General features: G+C 40.1%; 1 protein-coding gene and 1 long non-coding RNA gene across 4 annotated transcripts in view; both read left to right on the top strand.

Moving 5' to 3' along the window:
* LOC124862289 (voltage-dependent T-type calcium channel subunit alpha-1H-like) overlaps positions 1-24,229 on the top strand; it is a 221,452-nt gene that overhangs the window by 97,852 nt on the left and 99,371 nt on the right. For all 3 annotated transcript variants that reach the window (XM_047356113.1, XM_047356111.1, XM_047356112.1), the window contains exon 6: positions 12,343-12,502. In XM_047356113.1, coding sequence (XP_047212069.1) covers positions 12,343-12,502 — 160 coding nt within the window. The remainder of the gene's footprint in view (positions 1-12,342; positions 12,503-24,229) is intronic.
* On the top strand, positions 21,344-24,134 carry LOC124862291. The gene is made up of 2 exons (XR_007036896.1): positions 21,344-21,477; positions 23,805-24,134. It is a non-coding gene; the product is annotated as an uncharacterized LOC124862291 (long non-coding RNA).

Raw genomic sequence — 24,229 nt, forward strand, 5'->3', positions numbered from 1 at the left:
CATGACACAAAGGCCCATTTCTTACAGCCACTGGCCACTAGGCTGGCTGATTTATCTTACAACATCGCACAATGACCAGAATGGTCCGGGAGGTAAAATAATTCTTCACAGCAAATAGAGTGAGTCAATGTAAGATTAGGATGCCATAATAAAATTTGATTTTTTTCTCTTAGGCTTTTTATACATACTGATCAGTGGTGTCAGTATGTCTGAATGGTACCTGTATGTACCTATTTGAAAATATTGGTGGTAAATATAACTTATAGTTTTACAGTATTTGATTATAATCTACCGGCATATGTACCAGTATAAAATCCTGAGAGTAAGATGTGAACAGAATTTAAATAGTAAGCTAAGTTAGGAGTGACAAAGATAAAATGAGAACTGAATGATACAGATGAGGGAGATGAAATAAATCTGTGTATATGCATGTGTGTGTGTGTATGTAGGGTGGGTGGGTGTTATAACAACAAAACAAGAAGACAAATCAAAAAGTAAAAGGAAGGAAACACTGAGTGATGAAGACACAAATGAAGACAGACAGATTTTTGCAAAGCCTTTCAGATCTGCACAATTATTTGCGTGAACATTTGTTTTTTTATGTAAAAGTCTGTTACTGTTGTCAATCCAAAAAGTTGTCAATACAACATCCCTCCAACAAAGTGTTAGTACATTTCCGTGAAATGCTTCCCCAACTGGAGTGGAATTCCGTTTTTGCAGACACCACCCATTATCGTCCCTATAATATCCCCATGGCACCTTAGCTAAACCTCATACCACTTCTTTTACTCTGGTTACAACCTACTTTATCTAAGGCTGCTGGAGCAAAGTCTACTTTTGCAGTATTTTATTTAAAGTTACTCCAACACTGTATGTAAAATGCATTTCTATTGGCCTGTAATTCTTCAGTTTGTTTGCCTTGAGCAGTGCAGGCCTGTATTTTGGTTTACTTGTTCGCAGTACTCTGTGGTAAGTTGATGTATGACCCAGCAGAGTTAGGTGTTTGCTTTCAGCTCAATAGAACTCCAACATAATTTGTCATATTCCTAAAAGCTCTCTAAAAGAAGTGCCAATGAATCTACAGCTAAAGAGATTATCTAGACAATAATGTCATAACAACTTACTGCATTACTAAGCAAGAATACATTAGCAAGCGGCCAAGCTTTGGCCTGCAAGCAACTGAGGATATATCGTACAATACATTTCAGAGTAATGGATATGGTCAACAGATATAGAGCTGTATGTGCTGAAAATGTGCTTTTAATGGCAAGTTTCCATTTATCATGGGTTTTTATTGTGGTCACTATTAATCACCAACATCAAAGCACCATTCTCAGCAGAATTATTGAAAAATACTGATGACTCTAAAAAGTGATTATCTGTCTAAATGGCTACCAGGTGGCTGATGTCAAACAATCCCGTGATTTTTAAAAGAGTGTCTCCTAAGGGTTTAAAACCATAGCTTTTTCACCGTCCTGTATCAGCTAGCTGTGCTGCAATGCCAATCCAAGCTTGTACATAAACAAAAAACTTTCTTTCAGCTATTATTTTTAACTCTATGTTTCTCTATAACATTGCAACAGCTATCAACAATACCATTAGTATTTCTGCTAATGAAACCTTAACCTTATTTGCTCATTCCACAAATTGTCAAGATTACACATGTATGCAAGACTGGGACTGGTGGTAATTCATGTGAAAGAAATAAAAGGGTTAGGAAAACTAAAACAGCAAAACATTAACTTGTTTTAAATAAACAAAAGAAAAATATAGAGTTCAATAAAAATGCATGATTGAAAAATAGTGGTTTAAATAAAAATAAGTTTAATAGCAAAAAGACAAATTACAACAGTTAAATATTAACATAGAAATATATATTTATATCAGATAAGTTGATCAATTATTGAATAAATAATAGCTCATGATGTGGTTTGATACAATGCAGGTCTGACTAGCTTGTAAACTAACACTAATCTGAGGATTACTTACTTTCGTCTCTCTCTCACAGTCAAAGGGACTATTACCGATAATAATTTCATAGAAACTGACTTTTAAAAATCCAAACTAACTCTTAGATGCTCTAAAACAGTCTGTGTGGGCCGCCAGGTGGTCAACAACATATTAGCTAAATTATTTCATATTATGTGATATTTGGGCCTGTTCCCCAGCCATGTCAGCCTCTGGCATGCCAAGGTGGTTGAATCTTCATTACCTTCAACAAGGTACCTGCATAGCAAGATATAAAAAAATATATTATTTGGAAATGTTATTATTGTGTCATTGCTATGACATTTGTGCATCACTTATGCAAAGATCATCTCAATGCTGAATACGGTGCCTCTGAGTTCTGACACTCATACCAAAACATTTATGGACAAGTTAAAATGATGTGTATCACATTACTTATGTGTCTCAGATGCACAGCAATGCTGAAACGTTATTTACTTAAAGCCTTGTCTTTTAATTTGCTATAGTAAGGCAACAAATAATGTCACTCCTGTAATACGTTTCTAGTTGCAACCTGAAATTAAACTCGTGGTGAGGTTAGAAAGAGGACATAGCATTAGATTTGCATTGGGGTGCCACAATGACAGGTATTTCCCTGGGCCAAAAAGCAAAGTCAGTGCAGATAAATATATCTACATCAAACATCCTCCAAAGCCTGCAACTCCCAGGTACACACATTCAGAGACACCTGGAGGTCATCTAACATCATTTTATGTCATTGCATGTTATTTTTCATCTGGCATATCATCAAGTTCCCAGGCAGCAACATTCATACAAAGGCTCGTGTTACTCGTTCCTATTGTTTCCCTCATTATTCTCTATCCTTGTTTGTCTTTCTGCCTTATTGTCGGTTAGTTGTTACGCAGATGTTAACTGTGCTTTTGTTCTGTAGCTTAGATACAGTGAGCAACCGTCTGTTTATATCATATTATCAGGGCTGCTGCTTGCAGGGGGCTTCTGAAAATTATCTGCCAACTGTAGATAATTTGCAGTTGTGTTTATATACTGTGTTTACACTCTCCATGCACACACATACTTACACACTGATTGCTTGAATAAATAATCAGAATTCTTGAGTGTTGTGTGCAACACCTAGATTTATCCTGCTGGAGCTAATAGCAAGTTATTTGGGAACCCATCTTGTTATCACTGCAAGACCAAGTTTTAAAAAGCAGTGCACTCTGTTGTTTCCTGCAGTGTGACTTGGCTTATTCCAACTGAAACAGATTACAAGAGAACTTGCAGACTAATGAGATCACAGGCTGAGAGCACAGATAACAATGTCATAAAAGGTAGAGAATTAAAAAACTTGTGGCCCATAAATTGAGTCCTTAAACTTGATATAAAATAGCAGTTTGTCTAATCCTGGACTCTTCAGTATCTCTTCAGACCTGTTGGTCCTGATTCAAACTTTTATTACAGGCAGTGATGGGTCTTAATTTGACTTACATGGAGACATTAAAGCTCCATCTTCCAATTCCCCACTGGTTGCCCAATAGGAACTCTATTTAGGACTACTTAACTAATAGTTCAGTTTGAAAGTAGTCAGTCAGTCAGTCAGTCATTTTCTACCGCTTATTCCATAGTGGGTCGCGGGGGAGCTGGTGCCTATCTCCAGCAGTCTATGGGCAAGAGGCAGGGTACACCCTGGACAGATCGCCAGTCCATCGCAGGGCAACACACAAACAACCATGCACACACTCATTCATACACCTAAGGTCAATTTAGAGTGACCAATTAACCTAACAGGCATGTCTTTGGACTGTGGGAGGAAGCCAGAGTACCCGGTGAGAACCCACACATGCACGGGGAGAACATGCAAACTCCATGCAGAAAGACCCCAGGCCGGGAATTGAACCCAGGACCTTCTTGCTGCAAGGCAACAGTGCTACCAACTGCACCACCGTGCAGCCCGTTTGAAAGTAAATTACTGTAATTAGATAATAATGCGTACAAAAGTGTTAAAAAATGATATTTACATTTTTTTTTTTTTCACTTATTTTCAAGCACTGAACTTTATCCTTTTTTTTTTTTCAATTTTCTTGTTCTAAACATGTCAGCTGATATATCTGTCCTTCACCACAGTAAAATTTACTTCACTACAAGATATGCAATGGTACATGTTTTCATACCAAAGAGTCATAGAAAAACAATGCAAATGTCAATGGTTATTTCTTTATGGTTAAAAATTATTTGTGGGTTTTCTGGGTCTTAAATATAATACATACTCTTTAATAAGCTCACCCTGGTGTTCGAATAATGTAATGGTGATGAGTGTTGGACATTTTATTTATTCTGTACTGAAACTCTAGAAACTTCTGTTAAATTCAGTTGAGATTATTTATATAGCACCAATGTACAACAAATAATCTCAATGCACGTTCCATTTCATTTTCAGAAATATATAATCAAATAAATACAGTACAAAACAATGGTTGTAATCAAGCATAATATCGTTTTTCTTTAATTGCATACATTTTCTAAAACTTGAGCGTTAGTTCAAATAATTAAAATTTCTTTCTCTCCTGCTCTTTTGAAACATAATTATAGCTTATAGTTAAGTCTTTCAGTCAACTCTGCATCAATGTATCACAGTAACTCAAAGCCCCACAGGATGTATTTTCCTCACAGAGTCATGAGTCAGGACTAAAGTATCTTTGCCTTTTTCACAACTGCTTCTGAGGCAGGAAAAAGAACAATCATGTACATGTGGCTGCAGGTGAATGTTTCTAGAGTTGGTGAGGTGACATTCCACAGACACAGAGCTTTATTGGATAGCTCAGGGTGCAAACTGAGGCTCTACCTTTTCCACTGGTGTTTGAAAAAAAAGTCAGTATTTATTGCCAGTCGTCTGTTATTCAGACATGCATCTTAGAGTTGGTCGTATGCCATTTAAAACATTTAAATAGATTACTGTAAATCTTAAAGGAATTAATAAATGCCAGGAAAAATTTAATGTGAACTGATAAGATTCCTTTATATTTGAGGAAGCTGTTAAGATCACAGATTGTGGAATATTAAAGGAAGAGATATATGGTATGCGATAATACCAAATAGGGGGCTTGCACTTGTACCAGGGTTTTTGTGTGAAGGCAGTTAAGGCTAATGCCATAGGACATCACTGTAGAGCTAAGATCAGAGGTTACATAAAAAACTGCATCATGATTAAATTTATTTTTTTGTAATATAGACCAAATACACCTGTAGTCAGTAATGTGTATACATGGCAACTAATATGCAAAAAATTTATTTGATTGCAATTTCCACCATGTTCCATATTTTACATAATTTCTTTCAATGTTTCAAGTTTTTCTCATCTGATTTCAGTCAAACTTAGTGTCATAACTATATGATTATTTATTAGTATGGCTGTATTTCATGCATTAATTGTCATATTGGTTTTAACATTAAGGTTTGACTTGTGAGACATGAAAAACAGGATGAATACGTAAACTGGAAGGCAGACGCAGACGTAGAGCAGAGGGGCTGATGACTGAGTCAATAGTGTAAGGGCCAATGAAACGAGGAGACAGTTTTTTGGACATAGCCTTCAATGGAATGTCTCGGGAGGACAACCAAACCTTTTGGCCAGGCTGGTATTGTGGTCAGCGTACTTCTTGTTCTGGTCAGCTGTACGAAGGAGAGCTCTGGTTGCATCTCCCCAGATCCGTTTACAACGCCGTATGTGGTGCCGAACGGATGCTACACCAATGTCTTTTTCATCAGCGGAAAACAAAGGAGGTTGATAACCCAGGGAAATCTCAAAGGGTGAGAGGCCTATTGCGGATGAGATTTGTGAATTAATTGCATATTCTACCCAAGGAAGAAAACCACACCAGTCAAGTGGTTCAGTTGTGGTCATGCATCTGAGAATGGACTCCATCTGTTGGTTCATGTGTTCAGTCTGTCCATTAGATTGGGGATGATAACCAGAAGTCAGGGAAACTTTGGCTCCGAGAGCCAAACAAAACTGTTTCCAAACACGAGAGATAAATTGAGGACCATGGTCTGACAAAATGTCCTGAGGTATGCCATGAAGGCGAAAAACATGCTGAACCAACAGCTGGGCAGTACGAAAAGCAGTTGGCAGCTTTTTTAAAGGTACCAGATGGCAGGACTTAGAAAAACGGTCAACAATGGTGAGAATGACTGTATTCCCTTTTGATATGGGTAAACCTGTAACAAAATCCAGAGCGATGTGAGACCAAGGGCGTTTGGGTGTACTGAGAGGCTGAAGTAAACCATAGGGAGGCTGGTTGCTCGATTTTTGTCTGGCACATACTGAACAAGCCTATACATACTCAGTAACGTCTTTATGAAGAGATGGTCACCAAAATCGTCTCGAAATGAGTGATATGGTTCTGCTAACCCCTGGGTGTCCTGAGAATTTGGCAGTGTGAAACCAGCGGATGAGCCTAAACCTAACAGAGGTAGGTACATACTTCCTGTTGGGAGGACCAGTCCCTGGGTCCGGTTCGTTTCGTTGGGCATTGTCTATGAGGTCCTCTACCTCCCAAACTAAAGCTCCAAAGGTCCAATGGGACGGCACAATGGGTTTGGTCTCTTTCTCGGTGGAATCTGGTGAATGAAGCCGGGAAAGAGCATCCGGCTTGACGTTCTTGGAGCCTCGTCTGTAAGAAATGGAGAGATCAAAACGAGAGAAAAACAATGACCAACGTTATTGGCAGGGGTTCAGTCTCTTAGCCGTTTGCAAGTAGGCCAGGCGTGTGCAGGAAATGGGCTACAGGTGCCGCATTCCCCAGGTCAAGCCACTTTTGAACCAGAAACAGTGGCAGAAGCGCCTGACCTGGGCTACAGAGAAGCAGCACTGGACTGTTGCTCAGTGGTCCAAAGTACTTTTTTCGGATGAAAGCAAATTCTGCATGTCATTCGGAAATCAAAGTGCCAGAGTCTGGAGGAAGACTGGGGAGAAGGAAATGCCAAAATGCCAGAAGTCCAGTGTCAAGTACCCACAGTCAGTGATGGTCTGGGGTGCCGTGTCAGCTGCTGGTGTTGGTCCACTGTGTTTTATCAAGGGCAGGGTCAATGCAGCTAGATATCAGGAGATTTTGGAGCACTTCATGCTTCCATCTGCTGAAAAGCTTTATGGAGATGAAGATTTCATTTTTCAGCACGACCTGGCACCTGCTCACAGTGTCAAAACCACTGGTAAATGGTTTACTGACCATGGTATCACTGTGCTCAATTGGCCTGCCAACTCTCCTGACCTGAACCCCATAGAGAATCTGTGGGATATTGTGAAGAGAATGTTGAGAGACTCAAGACCCAACACTCTGGATGAGCTAAAGGCCGCTATCAAAGCATCCTGGGCTTCCATAAGACCTCAGCAGTGCCACAGGCTGATTGCCTCCATGCCACGCCACATTGAAGCAGTCATTTCTGCAAAAGGATTCCCGACCAAGTATTGAGTGCATAACTGTACATGATTATTTGAAGGTTGACGTTTTTTGTATTAAAAACACTTTTCTTTTATTGGTCGGATGAAATATGCTAATTTTGTGAGATAGGAATTTTGGGTTTTCAAGAGCTGTATGCCAAAATCATCCGTATTAAGACAATAAAAGACCTGAAATATTTCAGTTAGTGTGCAATGAATCTAAAATATATGAATGTTAAATTTTCATCATGACATTATGGAAAATAATGAACTTTATCACAATATGCTAATATTTTGAGAAGGACCTGTATGTGGAGGTAAAGACAAAGCTTTGGATTTACTGAAAACCAACCTGAGGTCATGGTACTCTGGTGGAACGTTAGAGAGATCGAATATCTCGTTATCTGCGGAATCTGACTCAGAGGGAAATGAAGCTACTGCTGACTGTAAACAAGAGGAAAGACAGTTAGTGGACCAGGATTCAATACGGCTTTCTGCTCAGTTAATGTGAGGGTTATGTTTCTTGAGCCAAGGAAAACCCAAAACTAACGAATTCAAGGCTATGGGACACACAAAAAGAGAAATATCTTCCCTGTGATTTCCCGAAAGGATTAATGTCAACGGTTTGGTTCTATGTGTGATTCGGGGTAATCTTTTCCTGTCTAATGAAGAAACAGACTGAGGTATGGGGAGTGGCTCAGTCTCAATTTTAGCTTCATCAACTAACCTCTGATCAATAAGGTTCTGGTCGCGACCGGAGTCAATGAGTGTGGAAAGATTCTGAAAAGGGTGGTGAGAAATTAATGTGGCAGACAAACTAAGTCTAGGGGTAAGAGGATGGTCCGTCAGTATCCCCTTACTTACTGACGGACCTGGCCTTTTGGTCCCGAAGGACGAATAGGACAGTTTGTGAGAAAATGATCAGTTGAGCCACAGTAAAAACACTGATTTGATTGGCGGCGTCTGTCTTTCCTCTGGGGAAAGCTGAGTTTGCCCGATCTGCATGGGTTCAGCTCCAGAATTCTACGAGGCAGAAGTGGAGCGAATAGTTTCAGGTGTAGAGCTAGAGAAATTAGTCCTAACTGCACTCTGTTCAAATCGGGATCTTTTTCTTTCTCTCATTCTGTTATCTAATCTGACGGCTAACTTGATTAACCCATTCAAAGTCTCAGGCTCGTCGACTAATGCGAACTCATCCTTTAATGATTCATTTAAAGACTTGAAGAAAGCGGCTCTAAGAGCGCAGTCATTCCATCCAGAAGCTGCAGCCATGGTGCGAAAATCAATGGAGAACTCAGCAACAGACCGGTCTCTCTGTTTAATTGACCATAGACTTCGAGCGTTAGCGGTTAAGTCTTTCTCACTGGAGAAAACCTGTCGAAACTCCTCCTCAAATTCAGGAAAAGTGCAACCAAATTCTAAACAGTTAGAAAAAGGGGACTCTGCCCATCTCAAGGCCTTTCCAGAAAGTAACCCTAGTACAAAATAAATCTTAACTGAATCATGTGGGAAAGATTGTGGGGAGCGATTGAAAATGAGAGTGCATTGTAGAAAGAAGCCCTTTCAATCTTCTTTCTCACCAGAACATTTTTCAGGATTCGGGGAAGCGACGATACGTGAGTGCGGAAGTTGCTGGGAAACCGGAGAGGCTGAAGCGCCCTCTACTGCCGGGGCGGAGAAATTACTCAAGGTGTGCTGTAACAAGGAGTCTAGTTGTTCAATCTGCTGATTGGCCTGTTTCTGCTGTTCAAACAGAGAACGGAGGGAAGAATCATGTGTTATGATTTGGCGGTGTCCAGATAGAGTTCTCCTGAATGCTTCTGCTGGGTCTGGTTGGCCAGAGTGTTCTGTCATATTGTTTTTAACAGATTTGACCATGCAGAAAGCAATTCAGGAGACAAGGTTTTTCGGTGAAGAGTTTATTTACAGTGTAGTGACGTGGGCAGGGAAACTGGAACCGGGAAACCAGCTGTAAAATAAACAGGATGGTAAGCAGGGTCAAAAACTAAAGAACAATTCAGCCTTACTGGGATGATGGAATGATCTGTCAGAGGGTGGAGGAGCAGAGAGACCAAATAGTTGTTTACCCGTGAGGTAGATGATGGTGGATAATGGTGTGCCAGAATGATAAGACGGTCCAGGGTTTTCAGAAGTTGGCGCAGTGGAAGGAGGAGGGTGGACAGGGTTCTTGAGTGGTAATCCAAGGAGCGAAGAATTCAGGGGGCTGCCAACCGGTGAGGTCCAATGAAGTGGTTAGAGTCTTTGCTCATGGAGCTGAATAGCTTCTTTCCAGAAGTTGTTAATCCAGGCAGAGTTCCACACAACAAGGCAAGGTCAGGTTCTGGTAATCCTGCAAGTTAACAAAATTCAAATTACTAAAAATTCAAGGCAAGAACAAGACAAGGTAATGTGGCTTGAGCTGTACCACTAAGGGACAACACTCTGGCAGTGAGTTGCTGGCAGCCTCCTCCTGATATACTCCTCAGTAGGTAATCAAGGGAATGATGAACACCTGTCACCTTTCCTCCAGGTTCCACGCCATCTAGGGGCTAAGCACAGTAAAGGCACCGAACAAACAGACAAAGCACAGATCCTGACATTAATGTACTCTGGAAGAGCTCTGCTCAAATGCAGTTAAGCTTAAAGGAGCTTAAATAAAAATTGGAAAATTAAAATCACACTCTTGCGCTACTATGTAGAAAGTACTGTGTGTCCTAGACAAAATCTTGGCATTCAGTGTTTGTGTAAAGAAGCAGACAGTGATGAGTCATTTCCTCTGGGGCAGTTTGTGTTTTAAGAATTATCCACATTTCTAGACTTGGAAGCAGTACCTGTTTTGATCGTTGAAATATACTGACTGACTATTTTTTCTTGGAAAACAGAAAATCATGCGTAGGTACATCCTTCTGCATTGTCAGTCATGATTCTTGAAACATGTAATTAAGTTACCTGGAAATTTGGGAAAGGTTTACTTTATCCAAATAAGTAAGTAATTTTAGAGGGTTGATGGATGGGAGTTGAGGTTGTAATCAATATGTCTTTTTAAATCACCGTATTCACACAAAGTTTATTAAATTAGATTTTCTGTTATAACAAATTACTCTTCCACTCATGACCTAAAAAGAAACTGAGTGAGATTTTATTCAGTTTGTAAATGTTACATCGTTGAGGCTCATACCAGGGTTGAAAACATGACATGTTTATAACATCTGTATTTAGTTGGAATAATATTGTCTAGCATTGATCTGTCTATATGTTATTTTTTTTATTGTTTTACCCATTTCTAAAGTGGTCCTAAACAATAGAACTTTTTTTTTTCCTCAATCTCAAACTGTTTCTGTCAGTAAAAGCCCTTCACATTTTGAACTAAAGCTAATAAGTTATCTCACAGATTCCTTAAAAATGCCATTTATTGCTGACATTAAGCTGTGAAGCAGATGCTACTCCATCACAGCAAGAGAGAAACTCTAGAACTACTTCTAAAACTTGCAACATTAATATTGCTTGCCACAGGATCTTGTTTCACCCCTTTTTATTATTTTTATATTTTGTTGTGTTTGCAATTTACAGTTTGCAGTTTGATTTATTGTTTGTATAGTTGATTTTAGATGAGAAAATGGTGAACATCGACATTACTGTTGAAAATATTCTCTGTGATGTTGTTTCTGCTTATGGCGGGGAGCTTCATTCAAACAGACTGCATGACAGCTGCAAATGTATTCCAATCTCACTCCTGCAGACTGGGACTTCTGAGTAGCTTGCAGCTTCCTTCCAAGCAAAGTTTTATACTGTATTTTATATAATTTACTATGAGGCAGAGAGCTGCAGCAATGCTATAAGATAGTCAGTTACTTTTACCTTTCCTGTGCATTGCTGTAAACTGTTTGACTGAAGAGATTCCATCGGAATGAAGGCAACTTTTATTTCTAAATCAGGTGAAGTGGATTAAACCAACCCAAAAGTGAAAGGGGTTTGAACTAAAATGTTGTTATTATTATTTTTAGTAGCCTATTTAAAAGGTACAATGAAAATTAAAAGATACTTTATGAATCTGTCTGACCACAGGGAGTAATCAGATTTTTGGGGTCTGAAATAGAGAAGCAATAACATAGATTTGCTCCACCAGATTTAAAAAGAGAGAACATTTGCTCCCCTTGCTGCGTTGTGCAGGGGCCTATGCATGCAGTCACATCTATCAAATGTTTCACTATCCTGAGTTCCAGTAAGCCTGAATTAAATGAGAATTTTACTTAGATTCTTTAAACTTAGGTTACTCTGAATGCAGGTAACAAACTTGAATGGTGACGATAACAAAAATAAATCCCTTTACACACACTAGTCAGCGGGGAACAGCTTAGGTCCATTCTGGTAACTGCAAAAGCTTTCAAGAAGTCATTAGATTAGATCATAGGTATCGTTATCAAGACACATTCTTTGGCATGACACAAAGCACCTAAATTTGAGAAGTATCACTGCACTTGTAACAAATTAGCTGTAACACAAATGTAGATGGGTGTAAAATTGCCGTACACATAAATATATTGTTACAAGGCTGTGGGGTAAGTACAGAACATATTGTTTAGACCTCTGGACTGAATCCCTAACAATACTGATGCTAAACATATCGGACATTTTGAGATAGATACTCATTGCATGTGTCATAGTAATGCCCCAGAAGCTGTGAGTTCCCAGAGGCTGAAATAATGTCAAACTGTCATATTCTCAATTGCCATCAGTTATGACTATATTGTATTTAGGAATTAAATCATTATTATAAGTCCCACTCTGAATAGATCAATAATGTTGGCATGTGTGTTATGTATCCAGAGGACTACAGAAGACTTGCCGTTGTAGAACATACAAAATTCAAATCTGTGCATTCAACCTTGAATACTAATTTCTTATGGCATCTGTGCTGTTTGTGTCCCACTGTGTAGGTATGAGGATCTTGGTAACGCTGCTTCTGGACACCTTACCCATGCTGGGAAATGTGCTCCTTCTTTGCTTCTTTGTCTTTTTTATCTTCGGCATTGTGGGAGTCCAGCTCTGGGCCGGACTGCTGCGCAACCGCTGCTTCATGAAAGAAGAAATAATAAAGTAAGCAATTTTTTGCCTTTAATACATAACTTGTTTATCCACTGGTCTTTCAGACTGGAGGCAACTCATATGTCTGCAGGAAAATTCATTCCATTTGGTGGTTCTAGATCAAGTGTTTGTAAATTTGTATTATGCTTTTCTTTGCGTTCTCATAAAAAGAAGCTGCAGATATGTGACTTTGGTTCTTTTTCATATCACTGGTAAATTTTGTAAGCCTGAATATTCCCAGTCACCTCTCATCTGAAATAGCCTTTCAGTTGACAGGTGAAAAATCTTCAAGAACCAAGGATTCCAGATGCCCTAAAAGTGCCTGTCACGGCCTTTCTGTTTCCAAGCCAAAAAAGCTCCAAAAAAAAAAGGCCGTCGGTGGCAACAGGTGGTCTAGTTTCTTGAACGCACTTCTGACTTTATTGTTTGAAAAATATCTTTTTATTTCTTGCAAAATTATAGGCAAAATAATAACCAAAAAATTCCTACATCTCATCTTACAAAGACAAAAAGTGATCGAAAAGTGCGTTCAATAAACTACAGGGGTTGGACAATGAAACTGAAACACTTCGTTTTAGACCACAAAAATGTATTAGTATGGTGTAGGGCCTCCTTTTGCGGGCAATACAGCGTCAATACGTCTTGGGAATGACATATACAAGTCCTGCACAGTGGTCAGAGGGATTTTAAGCCATTCTTATTGCAGGATAGTGGCCAGGTCACTACGTGATACTGGTGGAGGAAAACGTTTCCTGACTCGCTCCTCCAAAACACCCCAAAGTGGCTCAATAATATTTAGATCTGGTGACTGTGCAGGCCATGGGAGATGTTCAACTTCGCTTTCATGTTCATCAAACCAATCTTTCACCAGTCTTGCTGTGTGTATTGGTGCATTGTCATCCTGATACACGGCACCGCCTTCAGGATACAATGTTTGAACCATTGGATGCACATGGTCCTCAAGAATGGTTCGGTAGTCCTTGGCAGTGACGCACCCATCTAGCACAAGTATTGGGCCAAGGGAATGCCATGATATGGCAGCCCAAACCATCACTGATCCACCCCCATGCTTCACTCTGGGCATGCAACAGTCTGGGTGGTATGCTTCTTTGGGGCTTCTCCACACCGTAACTCTCCTGGATGTGGGGAAAACAGTAAAGGTGGACTCATCAGAGAACAATACATGTTTCACATTGTCCACAGCCCAAGATTTGCACTCCTTGCACCATTGAAACCGATGTTTGGCATTGGCATGAGTGACCAAAGGTTTGGCTATAGCAGCCCGGCCGTGTATATTGACCCTGTGGAGCTCCCGACGGACAGTTCTGGTGGAAACAGGAGAGTTGAGGTGCACATTTAATTCTGCCGTGATTTGGGCAGCCGTGGTTTTATGTTTTTTGGATACAATCCAGGTTAGCACCCGAACATCCCTTTCAGACAGCTTCCTCTTGCGTCCACAGTTAATCTTGTAGGATGTGGTTCATCCTTCTTGGTGGTATGCTGACATTACCCTGGATACCGTGGCTCTTGATACATCACAAAGACTTGCTGTCCTGGTCACAGATGCTCCAGCAAGTCGTGCACCAACAATTTGTCCTCTTTTGAACTCTGGTATATCACCCATAATGTTGTGTGCATTTCAATATTTTGAGCAAAACTGTGCTCTTACCCTGCTAATTGAACCTTCACACTCTGCTCTTACTGGTGCAATGTGCAATCAATGAAGACTGGCTACCAGGCTGGTCCAATTTAGCCATGAAACCTCCCACACTAAAATGACAGGTGTTTCAGCTTCATTGTCCAACCCCTGTAGGCCACCTGTTGCCACGAACAGCCTTTTTTTTTGGAACTATTTTGACTTGGAAACAGAAAGGCCGTGACATTTAAGTCAAAAAATTATTGTAAAAAACCTCCTGTCATCACACCGGGCATTTTCCCAACAAGGACCGCACAGTGTGTTCTTAATATCTTAAATTACTGGGAGGGGCTTAAAAGTTACCAAAGAAATCATAATAATTCCAAACAATTAATTTCATATCATAGTTCCAAACAAACTGAAATATATTCTAACAACCTATAAGGAAATAGAACTTATGATTTACAAAATTCAACATAAATGACCACAACAGTGCCTTTCTAAATTATTGGTGCTTCTTGAACTATTTCACTTTTTATCACATCACAATCACAAACTTGAGTGAATTTTATTAGAATTAATGTGGTACTCTAACACAAAGTAGTTCATAATTTTGAGGGAAGAAAAAAAAAAAAACAAGGTTTCAAATATTTTACAAATAAAAATCTACAAAGTGCGACATGTGATTTTACGCACCCCCTTCAAATTACATATCAGATATAAGGTTGTAGAGAAGCTTAAAACACAGTTGGGTCATGAATAAATATCCCAAGCTTTAAACATTTCACATAACACTTTAGCTGACTGAAACAGTTTGAGCTTTTGCAAACATTTATTCTATTGGTTAGGACCACTTTAAAATGGGGAAAGAGAAGCACTTTATAGATAGTGTAGACCAGACAGCTTTTTCTCCAAATTTCTTGTCTTGTAAGACTAACAATAAACGATATTCTGATTCTGAATTCTTCAAAACATGAAAACTCACCATGCAGTGCCCCTAACACGGATAAATACTTTTGGGGGTGATTAGCTGATAGTGAGACTTTCTGCATTGCTGGCATGTGAGTGAGAATGTTGCCCTCTAATTGACTTAAACAAAACGTCAGCTTTCTCATGAAAGCTGTGACCAAGCTGTACATTTTATGTGCGAGGAACCCTTGTCTTGCAGGTTAGTAATTAGTTCATTCGTTATTGCAGTTACATCATTATCAAAAGCCAGATTTGCCTACATCCAGTGTAAATCTGAGAGCTCTGCTATGTCCTTGTTTTTTTTTTTACAAAACTTTCTAATCTCTGCTCTCAGGTCCCATACTCTTTTAAGCATCTTGCACAGGCTGAGCCATCTATCTGTGGTCGGATAGCCTATGTCACTATGTTCAATCAAACTGATTCGATGCTCCTGCCCTGATGAAATCAACTATTTTAGTTATAACATCAACATAATTTGCTTATTTGTAGCACTGACTTGCACAACATCTCCTGATGAATGATGCAATGGAAAAATATCAGTTTCTGTTTTGGGTTAATTTTAGACACTTTACCTTGCATCTACTTGAAAAGTCAAACATTTTTTCCTTTCAGATTTGGACAGCCATTGGTTGTGACACCTACCAGTGTATTCCATTTTAGTCCCAACGTGTCCATGGATGCATTTACCTCTGAAGTCTTTTTTGAACAAATCACTCCCCATTGTACTCCCTTTCATTGGCTACATGGTTGCCAGCTCCTCCGTCATCTCAAAGTATTTCGTTTATCCGAATTCAAACATATGTAACTGAGCTGTATCATGGACATCACAACTCTCGTCCAGAGCCAAGGACACATTTGCAATGCATCTTTTTTTGTCAAAGCAAATTAGCTGTGCTGAGTCCAACAATCTTTGACAAACTCCTCATCAGAGAATGATTGATTGTGTCTTGCAGTTTTGTGGGATATTACAAAGCTAGTCCTGAATGCTGCATTCTTGTACTTTTGTCTGTGTTTTCTCTCTTAATTGCAGTTCAAATTTTAGTCCTTAAATATCGCTTTATGTTCTCCACACGCTAAGCACACAGCTTTACGGCAAAGACACATTTAAGGAGGCCATGTCTTGTTATAAACTCTGCATTCTGTGTCAGTGTTAGCTGACATATTTAAGTGCTAAGTGCTACTTTCTTGAAAGCTGTTCAGCACATTTGTTGAGGCGCATAAGTGCATCGTTGACATTAAGAAAGCAAGATTGGCCTTCAGAAGAAAAGGTGGATCATTGCCTTTCCTATAACAAAGTAACAGGATTCAAACTTTTACTACAAATTCATGCAGGCTGATCAAAGGTAGTCAGCGGGCTGGATGTGGCCCACAGGCCGTAAAATGCCAGGGTCTGATTAAGATCAAAGCATTTATATCTTAGAATGGATCAGGCAAAGGTCCGACCTAAATCCAACTGAGAATGCATTGTAAAACTTGAACATTTCTGTTCAATATGCAGTCTGTTTATGCTTACTCATCATGAGCTATCTTGCAAAGAGAAACGAAATATTTTAGTCTCCCAAAGTGCAAAGCTGCTAGAGATGTACCTCAAAAGACCTACAGCTTTAACCAAAGGGCAGTTTTATATAGTATTTACTCAGGGGGGCTGAATACAAATACAATACTTTTAAGATTTTGGGAAAACAAATAGTTAGAAAGCCATGTATCACTTTCTTTCCATTTAACAGCTATTTGGTACTTGCAATATGCATGAGAATCAACAACACAAAAGTAGTTATCAAAGAGATGTCTTTTAAATTTCAATTCAATTCAGTTTATTTATATAGCGCCAACACATAAAACATGTTGTCTCAAGACACTTTTCAAAGTCAATTCAATTGAATCATGCAGATTCCAAGTCAGGCATATACATTGCAATTGATCCTAATTTTCAAATTAATGCAGTTAAATTCAGTTTATTATTCAAATTGGTTAAAACATGTCCTACCTAAGGAAACCCAGCAGATTGCATTGAGTCTGTAACTTCTGGCATTACCTCCTCTTAGATTAGCATGTAGTGACAGTGGACAGTCGCTTGCATTCTGTTATTGACCAACCTTAAACCTGACCAAATCTGACATTTAGCATGTTGAAAAAAACCACAGGCACACCCATTTCCCCTCATTTATTTTATATTGGATGTAATAGCATTAGATACAGAACCAACAGCCAAGCATCCCCCGTCTGAACTCAGAGGAACATGCAGACAGACAGGAATACAGCATTAGGCAATGCAGAGAACAACTCAGAGAACGATTTAGTCATTGGGATTGAAACTGAAAGTAGGAACAGAAAGAAAAAGCTTTTGTGGTTACAACCCTGGGAAGCAAATAATGTCACTTTGAAGTGCTTGAACTAATTTTGCTTTTGATGTAATGGTACAAATTGTTCCAGAGTAAATGTGGCTGACTTTTGTTTTCTGCGTGAGGGAGCAGGAAACATCATCGTACTTTTCAGAAGACCAGGCATGCAAAACATATCTCTGCTGTTTGAAAATTGAAATCATGAGCACATACTCTTTTATAAGAAATTTTGAACCTTTTCAATTTTATCACAAGGAACATGTTTGTTTTTTTTAGCTCTGTGGTGGAACTTAAACAAGGGCAATAAAACACCATTAAAAGCAATATCAGAATACACTGAAACATGAAAATTAAGCATTGAGATGGATGTCAGTAGAGCTTTTGCTTTACCCCTCCCATGCTTTCAATTCATGCATGTCTCTAATTGAAAATAGCTCTTTTGGTGGATACCATTAAATGTGGCCTTACTGAGCCATGCAATTTGTATCTGCTATTTCGCTCTAATTTCCAAATAACTTCTCCAACAAGTGCTATTAAATAAAGGAGTGGGTGGAATGGAGAGGACGACGCTTCATTGTTTATTAAAGTAAACAGGTTGTATGGGCATCTTGAGCACTTTAAAAAGGCATTATGTTAATTTAATAAGCAATAAAGCAGCTGTCTCCTTACTCCTGATTGGGAAACAGTCTCGTGTGAATGCAGGGGATGGACAGAAGAGATGAATGGTGTAGAAGTAGATCACATGCTCAACACACTTGAAGGAACCTTCATGTTAGCTGATGTCAGTTGCCTTGTGGCCCTCTCCTCTTATTTGTAGTTTTAACAGAAAAAAAGCAGTTTGGCATCTTCGGTATATGCCAGAAACAGAAATGTCAGACAATTTTTGTGAATCTTCCAATCAATAATAAAACCTTTAAGCTAAGCATTGCACATAAATTAATGAGAAATTTTGTAAAAGTCTGAAGCATAAAGATTACTATCCCAAGTAAACAAGTTCCAAAATATTTGTGTAGCGGTCACAAAAAAAATAGGTAGCACAGCATCAAAATTACTCAATATACACTGCTCAAAAAAATAAAGGAACACTCAAATAACACATCCGAGATCTGAAAGAAAGAAATATTCTCATTGAATACTTTGTTCTGTACAAAGTTGAATGTGCTGACAACAAAATCACACAAAAATCATCAATGGAAATCACATTTATTAACCAATGGAGGCCTGGATTTGGAGTCACACACATAATTAAAGTGGAAAAACACACTACAGGCTGATCCAACTTTGATGTAATGTCCTTAAAACAAGTCAAATTGAGGCTCAGTATTGTGTGGCCTCCACGTGTCTGTATGACCTCCCTACAATGCAGATGGTCTCCTGAGGGATCTCCTCCCAGAAATGGACTAAAGCATCCACCAACTCCTGGACAGTCTGTGGTGCAATGTGACGTTGGTGGATGGAGCAAGACATGATGTCCCAGATGTGCTCAATCGGATTCAGGTCTGGGGAACGGGCGGGCCAGTCCATAGCTTCAATGTCTTCATCTTGCAGGAACTTCTGACACACTCCAGCCACATGAGGTCTAGCATTGTCCTGCATTAGGAGGAACCCAGGGCCAACCGCACCAGCATATGGTCTCACAAGGGGTCTGAGGATCTCATCTCAGTACCTAATGGCAGTCAGGCTACCTCTGGCGAGCCCATGGAGGGCCGTGCAGCCCTCCAAAGAAATGCCACCCCACACCATTACTGACCCACTGCCAAACTGGTCATGCTGAAGGATGTTGCAGGCAGCAGATTGCTCTCCACGGTGTGTCCAGACTCTGTCACGTCTGTCACATGTGCTCAGTGTGAACCTGCTTTCATCTGTGAAGAGCACAGGGTGCCAGTGGCGAATTAGCCAATCCTGGTGTTCTCTGGCAAATGCCAAGTGTCCTGCACGGTGTTGGGCTGTGAGCACAACCCCCATTTGTGGACGTCGGGCCTTCATACCATCCTCATGGAGTCGGTTTCTAACCGTTTGTGCTGACACATGCACATTTGTGGCCTGCTGGAGGTCATTTTGCAGTGCTCCTCCTGTTCCTCCTTTCACAAAGGCAGAGGTAGCGGTCCTGCTGCTGGGTTGTTACCCTCCTACGACCTCCTCCACATCTCCTGGTGTACTGGCCTGTCTCCTGGTAGTGCCTCCAGGCTCTGGACACTACGCTGACAGACACAGCAAACCTTCTTGCCACAGCTCGCATTGATGTGCCATCCTGGATGAGCTGCACTACCTGAGCCACTTGTGTGGGTTGTAGAGTCCGTCTCATGCTGCCACGAGTGTGAAAACACCACCAACACACCAACATTCAAAAATGACCAAAACATCAGCCAGAGGTACTGAGAAGTGGTCTATGGTCCTCACCTGCAGAACCACTTCTTTATTGAGTGTGTCTGGCTAATCACCAAGGATTTCCCCCTGTTGTCTATTCCATTTGCACAACAGCATGTGACATTGATTGTGAATCAGTGTTGCTTCCTAAGTGGACCGTTTGATTTCATAGAAGTTTGATTTACTTGAAGTTATATTGTGTTGTTTAAGTGTTCCCTTTATTTTTTTGAGCAGCGTATGATGACAAGTGACGTCAATAATCACAACATAAAAAAGCCTTTATTTTATGCCAGGTGAGTATCAAAACTTGTCAAGGTTCACCTCAAGCTAGATACCCACCCCATGAAGTCTGCAAGCTCTATGATGAAATGCACAGTTTATATAAAAAGTCTATACACCCCTGTCAAAATGACTGGGGTATAGGATTGAGTGGTGAGCAATGAATAACCAGAGATAGAAATATAGTCTCGGTGGAGAAATTACCAATGAACTAGAGGTTAAGCTGAAATGTGGAGCAGCTGGTAGCAGGTAGAATGCGAAGCAACTGAAGGAGGGAGGCTAGTAAACATGGATGAGTGTGACCACTTAGAAGTAATATGAATATCCAAACACAAGGGTGACCATGAGCCTCATCTAATAAGAATAACAGCAACTAAACAGGGAACTGCAGAGACATAGAGAAGAAACTCAAAACTGTTACCGGTTGGGCAAACTCCCATGAACCCTCGAGTACCCTGCAGAGGGTATAGAGCTGGTCCAGTGTTCCACGGCCGGGACGAAAACCACACTGCTCCTGTTGAAGCCGAGGTTCGACTATTGGCCGGACTTCCCTCTCCAATACCCTGGCATAGGCCTTACCAGGGAGGCTGAGGAGTGTGATCCCCCTTGTTACGACCCCACTCGGTCTAGGGGTAGGGGGAAGTAAACATTCAAACCAGGTGTTGTTGGTTTAATGAAAGAAAGAGTAATTTATTTCTTTTTAGTTCAGTTTCCGTTATTTTTAACAAAACAAACAAAAGGAGGATACTTAAAGTACAAACCGTTTGAAAATAAAAAGGGGTAAAACCCAAAATACACAATAACCATAAATTTAACAAAATACACAACCATCAGTAATTTAACTAAAAATAATCCCCCAAAAGGAGGGACAAACTAATTCAACAGTTTCCTAAATCAAAAACGTCCCTGCTAACAAAAAGCAAACAAACAAATCAAGACAAAGCCCAATCAACTTTAAAGAGACTCCTTTGAGCCAAGATGGAGTCATCAAGCAGGTGAGCACACAAAAATAACCAAGCTTCCCAACGAGCAGGTAAGCATACAACAATAACCAAGCTTCAAAATTTTACAACACCAAAGTCAGAAGTGGCGAGCTGTTCTGTCCAAATACCAGCTGCCTTTAGTGGCAGGTGCAGAGAGTTTATATAATGTAGTCCCTTCTTGATTGGCGGCGAATTCAGAAGAACCAGGAAATGAATAGTCCAACATGAACTCCCGGAGACGTCCAGTAGGAGGAGTGCAGAGCACGCAGGGAGATCAGAGTCCGTCAGGAACAGCGAAGAAGAGGGTATCCAGCGAAGAAGAAATCCGATCCTATCAGAAACAGCGGTACCGATAGCACGGAGGAAAACGGTGCTTTTCAGCGACATCGGCTGGCCAGTCTGTTGATGAAGGTACAAAACAAACACACATACGGCCACCAGCCGTAACACCCCCCCCCCTAAAAATGTGAAACAAAATGTCCATCCCTTCACTTACATTTTAATAACAAACTCTTGTTTTCATAACTCCTGTCTTGATAAAGCATCAGCCAAGATGTTTGCTGAACCCTTCTTGTATCTGATGTTCAGATTAAAGTCTTGAATGATTAAAGCCCAACGCATGAGTCTTTGATTATGGTTGTACATACGTGCTAGGAAGACAAGTGGGTTATGGTCAGTGTAGACCACAATTGGAGAAGGACAGGATCCAAGGTATACCTCAAAGTGTTGTAAAGCCAAAAGCAAAGCCAAGGCTTCCTTCTCAATGATGGAATAGTTAAGCTGGCTTCTGTTAAACTTCCTAGAAAAATAACAAATGGGATGATCAGCTCCATTTTTACCTTCCTGTAGGAGGACAGCACCAGCTCCCACTGCACTCGCATCAACCTCAAGTTTAAAGGGCCTTTCTGTATCTGGAGCAGAGAGTGCAGGAGCATGACATAACAGAGATTTAATGCTATCAAAAGCATGTTGACATTCTGGGGTCCATACAAAGTTGACTTTTGGACTTAATAGACCAGTCAGAGGATGAACAATAGTGGAAAAGTTGCGACAGAAATTCCTATAATAACTTGCCATACCAAGAAAACGGCGTAAAGCCTTTCTAGTGCAAGGCACAGGGAACGAAGTAATGGCAGAAACTTTTTCTTTTAAAGGTCGCACTTGCCCTTGGCCTACCTGTCTACCAAGATAGGTCACTGTGGCTTTCCCAAAGTCACATTTGGCGAGGTTTAAGGTCAAAGAAGCTTTAGCAAGGCGAGTGAACACTTGTTTTAAAACAGTTATGTGTTCTGTCCAGGTAGAAGTATATACTACTATATCATCCAAGTATGCACTGCAGTTAGACAAACCAGACAAAACAATGTTTACTAGGCGTTGGAAGGTTGCAGGGGCATTACACATCCCAAATGCCATCACATTGTACTGTAAAAATTGGTCTGGTGTAACAAAAGCAGAAATATCAGAAGCTCTCTTCGTGAGGGGTACTTGCCAATATCCTTTTAATAAATCTAGTTTACTTACATACTGAGCATTTCCCACATTATCTACACAGTCCTCAATGCGAGGAAGTGGATATGAGTCAGTAACTGTAACAGAATTTACCTTGCGGTAATCGGTAATGAAACGTGGTGTGCCATCGGGTTTCATTTCAAGCAAACAGGGAGAACTCCAAGAACTCGAACTGTGTTTTGCAAATCCATTTTGCAACATGTACTCTGTCTCACTGTTCATTAGAGCTCTTTTAACAGGATTTATTCTATAAGGATGTTGCTTAATGGGTTTAGCATTAGCGACATCAATGTCATGTTCAAGTACTGTAGTGCGTGTCGGTATGTCATTGAATAGACATAGGAAACTGCTCATCAGGGATAAAATATCATCTTGTTGGCTTTCAGGCAAATGTGTAAGACTATTTGAAAACTCTTTCAACATTTCAGAATTGGGCAAACGAGGACTTTGGTGAAAACTGGAGCGAAGAGTTAAACCATCTTCACCCGATTCAGAGCTAACATCATCTGTCACAATTATGGCTGCACTGCCACTGGGTTTTACTTTACTCTGGTCCATATTTGGGTTAGTTGTTCGAATGTAGTACGGTTTTAGCATGTTTATGTGACACACTCTGGTTTTTCTCCTCCTTTCAGGAGTGTTTATCACATAGTCAGTGTCACTCAGTTGATCACTAACCTCATAAGGACCTGAGAACTTGGCATCAAGAGCAGATCCAGGGATAGGCAGTAATGCCAAAACTTTGTCGCCAACCTGAAAGTGACGAAGAACAGCAGAATGATCATAACGCCTTTTCATTGATTTCTGAGAGTCACAAAGGAACTCTTGTGCAATTGCACGGGAAGAATGCAAACGCTCACGAAACTTACAAACATAATCCAAAATGTTTTCCTGAGCGGAAGTGTCAGAGTTCAAAAGTTTCTCTTTCAGAATTTTTAGTGGACTGCGAAGAGTATGACCAAACACTAGTTCTGCAGGGCTAAATCTTAATGATTCCTGAGTGGATTCTCTAGCTGCAAACAGTACAAAAGGGATACCTTCATCCCAGCTTTTCTTATTCTCAAGGCAGTATTTCTTCAGCATAGACTTTAAAGTCTGATGCCAACGTTCTAAAGCTCCCTGAGATTGAGGATGATATGCACTAGAAACAGCATGTTTAATGTCTAGTTCTTTAAGAACCTGTCTAAAGAGTTTCGATTTGAAATTTGTACCTTGATCTGTCTGTACAGTTCTTGGAAGACCAAATGTAGAAAAGAATCTGGTCATGGCATTAATGATTGAACTAGCAGTGATTTTACGGAGAGGAATGGCTTCAGGGTAGCGAGTGGAAGCGCACATTAAGGTAAGTAAAAACTGATTACCAGATTTGGTTCGTGGTAAAGGACCCACACAATCCATAATGATGCGTTCAAATGGTTCTTTCACTGCAGGAATTGGATGGAGCGGAGCATTTGGTATGGTCTGGTTAGGCTTTCCAGCCATCTGACATATGTGGCAACTGCGGCAGAATTTAACCACATCTGTTTTTAATCCAGGCCAGTAAAAGTGTTTCAAAATCAGTTGGTATGTCTTTGAAACACCCAAGTGTCCTGACCATTTACTTTCATGTGCTAATGATAAAATATTCTTTCGATAACTGGAAGGAACCACAATC

This window comes from Girardinichthys multiradiatus, chromosome X (assembly GCF_021462225.1).
Source record: "Girardinichthys multiradiatus isolate DD_20200921_A chromosome X, DD_fGirMul_XY1, whole genome shotgun sequence".
NCBI classification, from domain to species: Eukaryota; Metazoa; Chordata; class Actinopteri; order Cyprinodontiformes; family Goodeidae; genus Girardinichthys; species Girardinichthys multiradiatus.